Source organism: Uloborus diversus, chromosome 10 (assembly GCF_026930045.1).
Source record: "Uloborus diversus isolate 005 chromosome 10, Udiv.v.3.1, whole genome shotgun sequence".
Lineage (NCBI taxonomy): Eukaryota > Metazoa > Arthropoda > Arachnida > Araneae > Uloboridae > Uloborus > Uloborus diversus.
The window spans coordinates 18,499,164-18,513,864 of NC_072740.1; the positions used below are offsets into that span (position 1 = coordinate 18,499,164).

At 32.0% G+C, this 14,701-nt stretch overlaps 1 protein-coding gene across 1 annotated transcript in view; it reads right to left on the bottom strand.

The window, feature by feature from the left end:
* Positions 1-14,701, bottom strand: part of LOC129231800 (KN motif and ankyrin repeat domain-containing protein 2-like) — a 111,227-nt gene that overhangs the window by 33,029 nt on the left and 63,497 nt on the right. The window contains exons 8-9 of the mRNA XM_054866175.1: positions 12,484-12,633; positions 8,096-8,194 (exon numbers count right to left, since the gene is read on the bottom strand). Of these exons, the coding sequence (XP_054722150.1) occupies positions 8,096-8,194; positions 12,484-12,633 (249 nt within the window). The remainder of the gene's footprint in view (positions 1-8,095; positions 8,195-12,483; positions 12,634-14,701) is intronic.

Here is a 14,701-nt window from a genome sequence, read left to right on the forward strand (position 1 = left end):
ATAAAGGTAATCGTAATTTTTCCAAACAAGGTAACACCCCTAAGGCTGGAATGTTTTGCACCATCAGTAAAGTATCAGGAGTACAGGCCAATAACACAAATTTGAAGGAAGAAATACCAGTATTTTTACTGGATGCAGGTGCCACGGCACATTTCTGTAAAGATAGGGACCTATTTTGTGAATTGAGGCCTGTTAAAAATACAAAAATGTAGCTGTGGGCAATGTAAATAGTCAAGTCGAGGGGGTAGGGAAAATTGTGTTCGAAATTAAGACAGATGGTAAGCTAGTAACCATCACATTGAATGAGGTCTATTATGCTCCAACACTTAGACGAAATTTGCTTTCCGGATCCAGGATAGACAGTCTTAGTTTTTCTTTAAGGTGGTATCCTGGTAAAATATGTATTTTTAACAATGATGGTATCAAACTTTTTTCTGCATTTTTAATTGATAAATTGTATTTTGCAAAACTCACCTCATTTTTAAGTAATCAAAGTAGTGACTTACCACCAAATGTAAATGTAACCGAAGTAAAAGGATTAGACCTGGAGTTGTGGCATGAACGGTTTTGCCATATTAATTATGATAGTATTTTGGAAACTGAAAAGAAGAACTGTGTCAAAGGGCTTAATATAAAAGGTAAAACCGGCCAGACTGTGAGCCTTGTAATATTGCAAAGAAAAGAAGGTGTTCATTTAAGCCCACCCCAGGGATAAGGTCTAGAAGACAACTTGAGCTTCTTTTCATGGATCTAGCAGGGCCATTTCCGGTGGAGTCACTAGGGGGGAAAAGATATATTTTTTCGATAATTGATGATTTCTCAAGGAAGTCCACTATTTACTTTCTAAAGTCAAAAGATGAAGCTTTTAGATATTTTCTAAGATACCAGAGGCATGTAGAGAGAGCCCTCAACAAGAAAATTTTGGCCATAAGGTCTGATAATGGGGGGGAATTTACAAATTCTAATTTTGAGACCCACTTAATTAAAGAAGGCATCAGCATAGAGAGAACCAACCCTTATACTCCCGAACAAAACAGAGTAGTAGAAAGGTACAATTTGACCTTGATGAATGGGGTTAGGGCGATGCTGAAAGACCCTGGACTAAAGGAAGAATTTTGGGCGGAAGCCGCCTTATGCTTTAACTATGTCAGGAATAGAACAGTTCTAAAAGAAAGGGGGAAAACCCCATTTGAGCTGTTCTGGGGAAACAAGCCTTCAGTAAGGCATTTCCGGAGGTTTGGATGTATTGCCTACAGAGGCATGCCAAAACAAAATCTAAAGAAATTTGACTCAAGTAGGAAGGGCATAATGGTGGGCTACGCAACCCAAGCAAAAGGGTACAGAATTTGGGACCCAGAGCTAAAGAAAATTTTTGAAACTATCAATGTGGACTTCAGGGAAAATTTAATTTGGGGGAAATCAAACTTGAATGGGAATGTAGACAATGATGATGATTATTCTTTTATTAAACCTATGAGTGAAGTTCTCTCAGATAAAGAGACAGATGAAATAAAGGCTCCCACCCCTTGTGAGGAAATTGAATGGGTAAGGGATGCAGTAAAAAGAAAGAAAGGGGACTGTACTGATATCTACTATTATGAAAAGGGAAATAAAACAATGTTGAGGTCATCCAATGATGTAGAAAAATATTGTAAGGAGAATAACATTGTTTACAATCCTGAACTATTTGATTTCAAGAGTAAAAATGTACCTTATAATCCTTTGTTTGATATTTTTAATTCCCCTAATGAACAAATGGAGCCCGAGCCAGAGGCAAATTCGTCAGAAGTGCTAATTCCCCAAAACTATAATCAATGCTTAAAAACCCCAGAAGTAAAACATTGGCAAGAAGCCATGTCAGAAGAAATGAAAGTGATTCAAGAAAGGGGGGTGTGGAAGTTAGTTCCCCAGCCAGTTGGTAAACCAGTACTTGGTAATAAGCGGGTCTATGACTTGAAGAGGAATGCTAAGGGGGAAATTGCCAGGTTTAAAAGCAGATTGGTTGCGATGGGAAATAGACAGGTGGCAGGAGAATCGTATTCTCAGGTTTTCCTCCCAGTTATCAATTTCTCCCTGATCAGAATGTTTTTCTCAATTCTGGTGATATTCCTAGGTTGGAGCCATTTCCAATTAGACGTAAAAAACGCATATCTTTATGCTGATTTGCATGAAGAAATCTATATGCGACAACCACAGGGTTTTTGTAATCCCGGGAAAAGAAGATTGGGTATGCCGTCTAAAGAAATCGCTATATTGTCTCCATCAATCGGGGAGAAATTGGTACCTGGAAATTGATAGGGTTCTCCAAGGTCTAAATTTTGTGAAATTTAAATGTAGTAACTGTGTTTATACAAGAAATAGAAATGTATTTTTATTGATGTATGTAGATGATATAATAATTTTTGGAAAAAAATGAAATTATAATTCAGGAAACAATTCAGGATTTATCTAAACATTACGATATTAAGGAATTAGGGAGAACTAAAAAATTATTGGGGGTAGAATTTGAAGAAATAAATGGGGGAATTTTTATACACCAAAATTCTTATATTAAGACAGTTTGTGAAAATTTTAAAAAGTATCAATACCCATACTCGACCCTCCCAATAGCGAAAGGTACAATTTTGTCTTTAGGTGATTGTCCAAAAACGGACCAAGAAATAAAAGAAATGGAGAAAGTACCTTATCGCAATTTATTGGGATGTTTGTCCTATATAGCAGGGAAAACTAGACCGGATATTGCCTATACAGTTAATCTATTATCTCAATTTCAAGCAAATCCGGGTAAAAAACATTGGCAGTGTTTATTAAGACTTTTAGGTTATTTAAAATATACAAATTATTATAAATTAAGTCTATCTGCAATAAATGAAATTAAAATCAATGGCTTTTCTGACTCAGACTATGCTGCTAATAGGGACGATAGGATTTCGATGGGGGGAATTATTATTTACATTGACAAAGTACCTATTATCTGGCGAACATTTAAACAAAAGTGTGTTTCATTGTCCACCATGGAAGCTGAGTATATCTCTTTAACAGAAGCAGCAAAAGAGGTGGTGTGGTTAAAAAGAATTTTAGAAGAAACATCACATTTTGAAATAGCTGGATATAAATTTAACGGGTCTGATTAATTGTGACAATATAGCTGCAATAGAATTTTCAAATTCCCCTATAGAAAATTCCAGAACAAAGCATATTGATGTCAGGTATCATTTTTTGAGAAACTTAGTAGAGGAGAATACATTTGAATTAAAATATGTGAAAAGCGCAGAAAATCCTGCGGATACGTTTACCAAGCCTCTGACTCGGGGTACATTGAAAAAAATGTGCAAACTCATTTTTGGTAATTATGAAAATGTAAAAGTTTAATATTCAAATGTGTAAATTTTTCAATGTTTCTCAAAAGTGTTTAAATTTTTTAAAAAAATTGTTGTTTGAAATATGTCAGTTTTCATGTCGTTTTGAAGTGTATCGTGCTGTGTGACCGAGAAGGGGGGAATTTGTTGGCATAAAATATTATTTTATTTTTATTCTCGGTTCACAGCTGATAATTTAAAGAAAATAATTCAAAGTTAAATGTACCTACTTTAAACCCAGTCTGCTAAAAGTAGAACTAGTCAACTAGTTGGTGCTAACACTTCAATCAACAATTCCCCCACGCCATAATTAATGGCGACTGTTTACTAAAACCATTGAAGATTGCATGTCTCGATGTGTTGATTCAGAAAAAGTTGAGTTGTCACCTGATTGATTCGAATTAATTCCACTTGTTGACCGCACGTGCTATGGAGAGGAGTACGAATATTCGCGGCAGTGGAATAAACAAATGAGTGATGGTTGAAGTAGAAGTTAGTGTGGTGACGTCATCGAGGCATGGAATCTCATTGGCTGATAAAACATATATATTGAGGCGAGTGGCATCACTCTCTCTTTCTTCTCTCAACGATCCCCAGTTTGGTTTTGATCGTGAAGCCTAGTTCGGCTCATGTGTGGGGGGGTTTTCCCCGCGATGCTAGCGGGGCTTTTTTAGTGGTGTGTGAATTGAAATATTCCAAGTCCTGGAATTAGTATGAGTCCAGGTGAAGAAACACTTGTGTTGTGTCCGGCCAATTGATATTGCCGGGGAAGTGAGTGTCTACCTGAGATGTTCACCGATCTCCGAACTGTCTAATGTTGCCTTCCCGTTACGGACGTTCCTGAAGTGTGATCCGGGGGACTTTTTGTGTTTCTGTACGTGGATCCTTCGGACTGGCCAGTGACTACATCAACAGATTGGTGACATTTTTCTTTTACTTATTGGAACCACTTTTGTTGTGATATTTTGGGGGTGTTCTTTTATGGGGATATTGTATTACAGTTCTAGTCATATTTAATAAATGTATTTTTCTGAAACATGTTTTTTTGCTTGTTTCCAACTTGACATTACACGGCCAGTTAATGTTGGCTTAGTTTAAATATCTTAAACTTTGGATTTTTAAACTTAACTTTAATTATGCCAACATGATCAACCGGTTACCGCAGCGGTTACCATTCTAAGCAGTTGATTGGTTGATTTGAGCACGTGATCATTAGCTATCATTGAGCACGTGATTAACTAACCGGTCGCTACCGGTCGTGCTCGTCGAATGTACTCTCAGTCTGAATGGCGTGACTGTTGACGATAAATATTTTCATACGTTTCACGATATTTGTCAATTGCTGATTTGATCCTTAATAAAGAGGAATAAAATTATCTTTATTTATGTGTATTATTTAGGTTTTTTTAGTTATTATTTTTGAATAAGTTTACTTTTTCACACGATCAACTTATCAGCAACTACCTGAAACCGCACATCGGCATTTCTCGTAGCTTCCCAGCTCTCGTTGATTGGAAAAAAAATTTCGGAAAATTTGACCGGCGTATAAGTTGACCCCAGTTCCATTGATCTCATTTTTTGGACAAAATTTCTCGACTTATACGTGAGTATATACGGTAGCAGCTATTCTGAGGAAAATTAAGTTTTCTTTTTAATAATCAGTTGTAAAGATTTTATGAGCAAAATGGTTCCACAGCACTGAACTACATTGGCAGCAGCATGAAGTGTATGTTGCAAATGCAATGTCAGGTCATGCTATAGTAAAGTGGTGTAGCATGTTTTTGGAGTGGACATGCAACAAAACAAACGTCTGTATGGCACTGGTAAAAGTTAAAGTTGGGGATCATTCACTTTATAATCCAGAAGTTTTAGCTTGTGGTTGTTAGTTTTATTTTGTTCCCATGAAAAAAGAGCTTTCAAAGCAACTCTATCATTCGAATGACGAGGTGAAAGCTGCAACCCAAGAAAGTTATCGACACAGCCGTCCTAAAAAAAATAATACACGTGGGTTGAATATATTTTGGTCCCCTCCCTCAGAATATTGGGTGTACAATTGAAAAGTACCGAAATGTTTTGTGTTAATTATTACATAATTGAACATGTAAACTAAAATCTATGCGTTTTATTAAGATAGGAGTCAAATCTAATGTATTAGTATTTTAAAAACCATTTTTAAAAAAGAATAATAATAAAAAAATAAATTGCAATGCATCAAACCCTTAGTTCATTGCACCCTCTCATAGCTTGGTGACAGGAGTAATGGCCCCCTCCTTTTCGGACTACCCTGGTTATCGAGCATTAGATAAGATTTTTTTTACAGAAGTCACTGAAAAACTTGTGAGATGCCTCAACAAGCCCGTATACAGGATGTAATTACTTTGATAATATTTTGAATTGAACTTCAAGACTCAAATAAAGTAAATTTAAAATTTATATTCTGTTTTGCTTTGCTAAGCAGTGCAACTAACTTTTGACTAACCTATGCACATTTTATTACTGCAAAATACTCTAAACTTCCTTAAAGGCATCCCTTGTATAACACAGCTAATTTGTTCCCTGTAGTATCGAAACTGGGGAAAGTGGGGCAAAGTGAAATGATTAAGATGGCTGAGCTTTATAAAAATGAACAAGTTTGAAATTCGTTTTGAAAATTACAGTACATAAAGAAAGAACATTGTATTTTACAATAAAACTTGCACTAATTAATGTATGAGGAAAAATAAATGAGTGAGTAAAAGAGTGAATGAATAAGAAAATAAGTGAATAAATACTGTAATGTAAGTGGATGAATAAGTGAATTACTAAATTAAGGTATGTTAAGAAAGTAGTTAATAATGATTGAATAATTAAAGGAAAATAACTATTTCACTTTGCCCTGCATATACTTGTCTAATTGTACAAAATAATTAATATACAAATATGCGTAATACTTACTAAATAAATGTTTCAACAAATATTAGAAGGTCTCAATTAATATTTCAAATGTTGATTACAAGAACTTTATAATTTAATAATACCAAAAATGATTTATGATTTACAACAAAATACTACAATATGAGTATCATTTAAAAAAAAAAAATTGCTTGCATTATCATATTCTATGATCTTTAGAGTTAATTTTTTCGTGACTGTAATAGGCTATATGTGTTACTACAGAGTTAAAATATTACTAGATAGGTGGCGCTAAAAGCAGAGGAAATACTTCACTATTTCACTTTGTCTCGCTATTTCACTTTGCCCCACATTCCCCTACAAGTAAAAATCATGTCAATATGTGTTGTATCGAAACCATGCTTTGTGTTTATCAAAACCCTGTTATACAAGACAGAAATAATGTGAATCAGGGGATGTGCACCATGTTATATCAAAACCAAGTTTTATAAAAACAAAGTAAAAACTTATTAGAGTTATTATCAAACATTAACAGACATTAACATTAAACAAAAATGAAATTCCATCTTTTTTAAACATAACTTGTGTGTTATATCAAAACCATGAAGTATTAAATTCAAGTTTAATACCATGTAATATTGAAACTGTGTTGTACAAGTACCATGTTATACGAGGGATGCCTGTATATATATATATATATATATATATATATATATATATATATATATATATATATATATATATATATATCACTTTTAGCGTCTTCATGAATTTTAAGAAAATTTATGTTAAAGCATTGATTTTCAACAAGGGATTCTCAAATGTCTAGGGTTTCTGAAAGGGGGGGGGGGGGAGATGAAAAATTATAATAGCAGAAATTTAAATTGTTGATGTAAGGAATAGAACTTAATATATTTATATGCAGATAATTCCTTCACTGTTAATAATTTGACTTTGCTTCAGGAACACAGAGGTGGTGTTAAGCTGCCAAAAAAGGAGATAAGAAATTGTTGGCCCCAAGTGTTTAAATTATAATTCAATCATGTATTTGTCTTGTTTTAAGTGCCTTTTACACTATTCACATGAATGAGCTGCTTTCCCCTTAAAAATCATCCCATTGTGCACATTTCTATGTGAATATTTTTGTTTCTCCTATACTTCCTTGAGAAATACATACAGAAGCAGGTTTTTTTCAGCACGCCCTCAATGTTTATTGAAAAATTTATCAGTTTATTGATTTACTTTTGTATTTATTTTCTTGTAGCAGTTATTTTAGTTTATATCAATGTTTGTTTTTATTTGCAATTATATTTTCATTTTTTGTTACAAACTGTTCTCTCACATTGAAAAAATATTCTCCCAAATTTTATTGCTTTTTTACCTATTATCTACTACTACACAAGGCATTTGTGAATTTCTTTCCAATTTTTGCAGCGGGATTTTTTAAAGGGAAAAATTTGGGACACAATTTTATCCCTTTGTAACAGCATTAGTGTTAGAGGTGTGAAATAGATAAAAGTTTGTATACTTATTTGCAAAGTTTCTTGGCAATGATGCCATAAAGCGTGGAAGAAAAACCAAGTTAACAGATAAAAAGACACTTTCTATCTATTTACTTTGCTAATTAGAGGGAATCACCACCCAGTTTGATTTAAATGGATGCAATACTTCGCACAGCACCACTTGTAAAAAAAGAAAATAATTAACAATAAAAAGAAATTATGACCAAAAAATGTTACATATGAGTGGGTTTTACAAACTAGCAAAGTAACCACTTCACCCAAAATTTTAACATCACTACTTCCTTTGTTTGGTTTCAGCTGAACAAATGTTTGATTACTTACCTTATTTTTCTTATTAACATCACATACTTTAGAATCTATCAAAATGCTTACAACATCAAAATTTCCATAAGAAACAGCATAATGAAGAGCTGTATTGCCCTGCCAAAAATAAAAACGTACCTCAGAAGAATATTACATTCTAAAATGGATACATATACAGAAAATATTCAAATGCAAAATCAATACAAATGCAAAAATGATTTACAGTGCAATCCCAAGACAAAGAGAAATCATGTTATGTGAAACTTGCAGATTTCATTCTGTTGTTTTGTTTTTGGTATAATGATACAAGATCTCCTTGAAATTTCATACAAAGTTGATATCTTGTGAGTTAGTTTTTTATTCAGAGTTAAAGAAAAAATGATAAATTTCATTACAAAAAATAGTAGAGAAAAAAACATCTTGCTTCTGTTGTGAGCACAATTGCAGTTTAAAATATAGGTTGATTAATTAAGGCATTGTAAGTATTTATAAAAAAATAAAAACATACAAAATTGAAGTAAATACAAGAATATATGGTCAGTTACGATTTTGAATTTTTGAAATTTGTATTTTAATGTATTAAAATTTAATTAAATGATGGCACAAAATTCAGATTAGATTATTCTATTCAATAATTTTTCCAAAGGAATGAAAAGATCATTCTATGCAATTAATAATTCAAATTGCATTTGATAAAAAAAAATTAAACGACATTTATATCTTTAGAAATTGTTCTTGGCATTTAACTTTTAATTTTAGTAAAAATATGGAATGGAGAAATACATGATTATTTATTTTGTAACTTTGCTCACACAAATTCCATTTTAAAGCTCTTTTTTTTCCTAAAAATTCAATCACCCATGCATTGGAAAGAGGACAACAAATTGAAGAAACAAAATAGTTTTTTTCATCATAAAATGTTGGGAAAAAGCTTTGAAGTTCAAATATTAGTTTTACTTGTTATGTATTTATTCTATGGAATTTCTTTAAAATACCACTTACATTCAAAAGCATACACAAAAGCATTTATTTCAAAAATAACAATTTTCTTTGCAAGTTTCTGGCTCATAGCATGCAGAGTGTTCCATCAAACTTGACAGCATACAAGGAATTAGTTTTCAGGAATTAGTTTTCAATTGCACTTGAGTGCAATTTTTCAATCAATAAGATTTATAACACCATAACCATGAGTAGCAACATATAAAAAAATTCAGTTGAATGTTGCAAAACAGAAAAAGATATTGACCATGTATTGAAATAGGATTTAACACTTTGAGGTCTATGTCCGAGTGTCACTCAGGTTGCCATTTTTGTTGAAGTTAACTAAGCCCGAGATTCTCTCGGGGTCAAATTTTTAGTCTCTTGGCTATAAAAGTACAAGTTATATACATTTCTAGCCTTTTTAGATGCTATCTACAAACCTTTTACTTTCAAAAAAAAAAAAAAAAAAAGATGGCAGCACCAAGAAGAAATAACTATATTAAATGTGATAGAAATGGGGGGTTTAAATTCGAGTTCGTGCTTTAAAATGTACCAGACAAAAGCAAATTTTATTAAATAATGTTTATTTACAAATTAAACTTATTTTCAGACATTTGTTCAGGATTTAGATAAGTTTTTAATTTAGTCTATGTAAACTTTTATAGTGAAAAATTATGTTTTTCTATGGGGAAACTTTTCTTTTTGTTTCAAACATGCTTTTTTTCGAAAATTTCTTACAAAAAGTTGATTCTCATTTTATTCAATTATGTAGTATATTCAAGTATGTAATATAATAAAAGTTACTAAAATACACATCTTCCAAGTATTTTTTTAAAAAATCATGCAAACTGCCAAAAAAACCCTCTGGAAGGAGATATGGGGTCGAAATAGCTCAGACTGGAATGTGTTAACAAAAATCTACGATTGTTTAGAAAAATAATAATTCATCCAGATTTTTAAAATTTAAATAAGATTTTAAAAAAATACTTCAGAAACTTCAGCTATTAATTTGCACTTATAAATACCAGATGGCGATACACAAGACCATCATGTGGTAGCTCCCATAAGCAAACCGCAGATTGTGAACTCGAGTGTTGTTCAACTCGAGCTTGAATGCTGTTTAAAATTCTTTTTAATTATAAAAATAAGTAACATTGAAAATGGCATTTACCGTTTTGGAAAAAAAAGTACTGCCAACATTTTGTTCTTGGTAGTTCACCGTTTCCTTAATTCGAAATCAAAAAATGTTTTTAAAACTGTGCTTATTGTTTCCAAGAGTACATACATAGGCTCTGTCAGAATTATATGGGGGGGGGCGGGGGGGATCATCCACACGTAAACCACCTTCAATATTTTTTTATTAGTTCACTTTATTTATCTTTTAATTTGAAATTAATTTCATTTATTTTCAGTTTTTTTTTTACTATCTAGTTTATTTATTTTGAAGCATATTCTGAGATGTATTTTCATCTTTGTAAAAAGTATTAAATTTATAAGTTTTATTTCTCTGATCACAATGTTTTAGTACTTTGTCCTTTGCTTAAAGTAAATTTGATTTCCCTTGTTAAAATCAAAAAAAAAAGTTTGGTTTAAAAAAATATTAGGTTTAAAAAAAGCATTAAATTAATATATTTTAAAATGAATTAGGTTTTATGTTTAAAAGCAAATGTACCTCCTTACAGCCGCCCCTGCTGGTGCTCATGTACATAAACATGAGATTTACATTTTTGTGACATATTTTGAAATTTGTCCTCATTTAATTAATCTTATTTTATATTTAAAAGTCAAAAGTTGCCAGAATGTGCCTCCTTGCTTTCTCCTACCAGTGCTCGTGAACATACACATGAGATTTTTAATTTCCTTGACATATTTTGTAGTTTTAAAGTATTTTATAGTTAATTTCTGATTAATTAATTATATTTTACCTTTAAAAGACAGGTTGTGAAATAAACCACCTAGCACTACTTGCCAAAACTCCATGAAATTTCAAAATTAATTTACTTTGTTTTTAAAAGATAAGGGGTCAAGTTCACCCCCTTGCACCCCCCTGCCGGCACTCATGGACATAAACATGAGATTTATGCAATTTGTGATGCATTTTATGGTTTTCAAAAAGTATTTTGAAATTTGCTTTTATTTAATTTTATCTTACTTTTTAAAGCCAAGGAGTGTGACAATGCACCCCTTTGCTTCCCTCTCCTGGCACTTCAGGACATAAACATTAGGTCAATAATGTTTCTATGCATTTGTAATTTTGAGAGCATTTTATAGTTAGTTCCTTCTTTATTAAATTTTGTTTTTAAAAGGCAGGATGTGAAAGTGCACCCCTTCAACTTCTGTCCAGGCATTTATAGACAACTTATTTAGAAGAAAAATTATTTATTATCATTTTCAATATTGAAAAATATCAAGCTAATATTTTCTTCAATTAATTTTCTTTTCAAAAGTAGGTTTTGAAGGAGGGTCCCAAGTGCACCCCTCCCTTTGCCCATGGTTGGCTAGTAATTTTTAGTCACATTCAAGCATGTGCACATTGCTGCAAAATACGCCAGTTTAAATAATATAAGGCGTTTTATTTACATTAACCATTCTTCTACTTATCCCAGATTTTTCAAAGGCTTTAAAAAAAAAAAAAAAAAAAGAGAAATTGCAGCTATCTTTATATTTACCTAATGCAGTCTTAGCACTCTTTCAAAGGAAAAACAAAATAACGAATGGGCTATCACCTGAGCACTTATGTTATGTGAATTATGACCCTATGGCCAGACATTTTTTTTAGGCAAGGTAAGATTTTTTACATGTTCTTTATATCATAAGAAATGTTTTGAAAATAATTTTTTTCCTTTAATTTTGGAAACTTCTCTAAGTATAAAGTGATAACATTTTTGATTTTATGTTTGACTCAACCAATGAAATGATGTTAAATTTTCATGTTTTTCCTCGAAAATTACAACGAATTTCAATAGATATAAGATTTTCTTATTCATAAAGAATATATTACTGTATCTAGATAAGTTGTATTCATTTATTTTTTGTTTTAGAGAATTTGAATTAAAGTGCAGTAAAGTAAAGTGGAAGTTTAGAGCATTTTAAGTAAAGTGGGTGGGAGGCGCCAGCAAAAAAAAAAAACTATTGATCTTCAATTATTATAATATTTCATTGCTTGAGAAATACTTTTCCACTTCCAGAACATAAGTAAATTAAGTTAAAAGTTACATTAGAAAAGAAGAAAATTTTTGTCTTACTACAGAATCTAATTTTTAAGGATTTTTTTTTAAGGAAGTGGTAGAAAACAACAAATATATATATATATATTTAAATTCAGTCTTGTTCATAAATGTTAAACCTTCAACTCTAAATTTTGTACATTTCTTTACAAACTTATATTTCTTTCCCATTCTTAGATTCAAATATATCGAACATACATTAGTATCAGAAAGGTTCACTATGCGATGCAATAGTAGCTTAGAAAATTCTTCAAATGCATCCAAGTAATCTTCTATGAGCAGAGGATCAGCATTCTTCTGATTAGCAATTTTAAACCATTCTCTTTGGATGATGTTCAAGCTTGATAACTATTAATGGAAAAAAAAAAAAAACTCCAATTAAAAATGTTGAACAACTTTTCAACATTAATACTATAGCCAAAGTCTTTTTTCTTTATTGATGTAAAACTTGCAGTGAAAAAGATGAGTGGGGGGGAAAATAGATTTGTAAACACACAGTTGTTAGCATTGTGTAGGAAGAGATTGGGTTACATTTGCTTCATTTAGAGTTAACCATGGATGAAACCCCAACTTGTCTGGATTGACTTGTTTAAAATCAAGCATATGTGGATGAAAAGTTTCTTTTGTGAGAAAACTTTCACTTTCAAAAGAATGGTTTCATCCTTTGAACTAAATAACAACAACAACAAAAAAAAGTTAAGAAATAAAGCTAATACAATTTTTGCTTTAATTCGAGTTGTAAAATTAATTTGCAACTCTTGGGAAAATATTCACAAAAATAGTAATTCCCACACTTTTGTGTAGACTGTCTTTTACTGTAATTAATTAGTCTTTATTTCAGTCAGACTGTGTAAAATTATAGTAGAATGTGTACGTATTTAATTGTTTAGCAATTGGGAAAATGTCCATGATTTTGAGTGTTTTTTCAAGAGTTACTCTGGAATGTTTTTTGGAAATTTTGCAAAGTGTAAAAGTTAATCCCCTAACTTTTAACCTCATTTTTTATGCGCAATTTCTTGACTTATATGCGAGTCTATATACAGTAATTGAAGCACCTTAATTCAAAGGGCTGTGCCAAAATTAAATATTCAGAAATAATTTGCAAACGGTTGGAAAAACTCGTCTGTTTTGGAGCTGGAGATGGTAATAGTGGCCTTTGTGGGGGCCACTATACAGTCTGATTTCGAAAAACTTTTCAATAAAAGTCTACCTACAGTGTGAATCTGGCACATGTTTTACTCAGAACTAAAAAAAAAAAAACACTTTACATCCCTTTGCTTCCCACTGCCCAATTTCATTTAATATTGTTGATACTAATAGCAAAATAAAGCTTTGTTTTATATGATTGTTGAAAAGCTATTTTTAATGAATGCCATGACTTCTAGAATGGGGGATCACCCTTCTTATCCGCCTAGACCATTTTTTTTTAATTAAGAGATTTCAAAACACCCCTAATGCACCACAAAATATAACATGAGGCTTACAAAATATCATAAAATAATCACAAAAAGCTAAAAACAAACAAGCAACACATTCAAAGAACAACATAAGACACAAAAACAGTTTAAGTACGAAACACAAAACAAAATTCCGAAGAACAGCAAGTCTCTCGGAACTTTTCACTAGATACAAAAGAACAGGAGGCCAACAATAGGACAAACTTGGTAAACTTTGCCTAAAGGTACGTCTGGTCTCATTATGTAGCTTACAGTTCAGTAGAAAATGCTCAACATCACCCTTAGCTTTGCCATAATTACATAATTTACAGTTCACCAACTTGAAGTGAAACAAATAATTCAAGCTAGCATGTCCAGTTAAAACCCGAGTTGATTGGAAGTCGATGGGAAAAAATTTGTACTTCAAGCCATGAAAAATAGTGGGAGGAAATAAATCTCTTTGTGATATGAGGTAAGATATTCCGCATTCCAGTCCGTAAGTTTTTTTCCCCTCACACTATAATTCCAATGAGAAAGGGGCATCCACAAAGTAACCTCAAAACAACTTAGCTAGTCTATCCATTCTCTCACTTCCATAATTACCACTGGGGACCTGAATGAAGGAAAAATGAATCTCAGTAGTCCCATTAAGCCCATGCAGAATGGACTGAACTTCTACTGCAAGCTTTAGTGAAGTAGCAAAGTCATGCAAGAGAAAGAGGGAGGAAAGTGAATCACTACAAACAAGAAACTTATGCACCGAATTCTCATGAATGTTATTTTGGATCCACTTCACAGCTAGGTTTAGATTTAAGAGTTCAGCGTGGAAAACAGAACATTCATCCCATATTCGGTGCTAGACTGCAATTTTCTACACTTCATCCTATACAAAGGCAAGGCCCACCCTTATCTCTAACTTGCTACCATCTGTACAGCAAATAATTTTATAACCTTGAAAATCAACATTTCCATAAGTAATA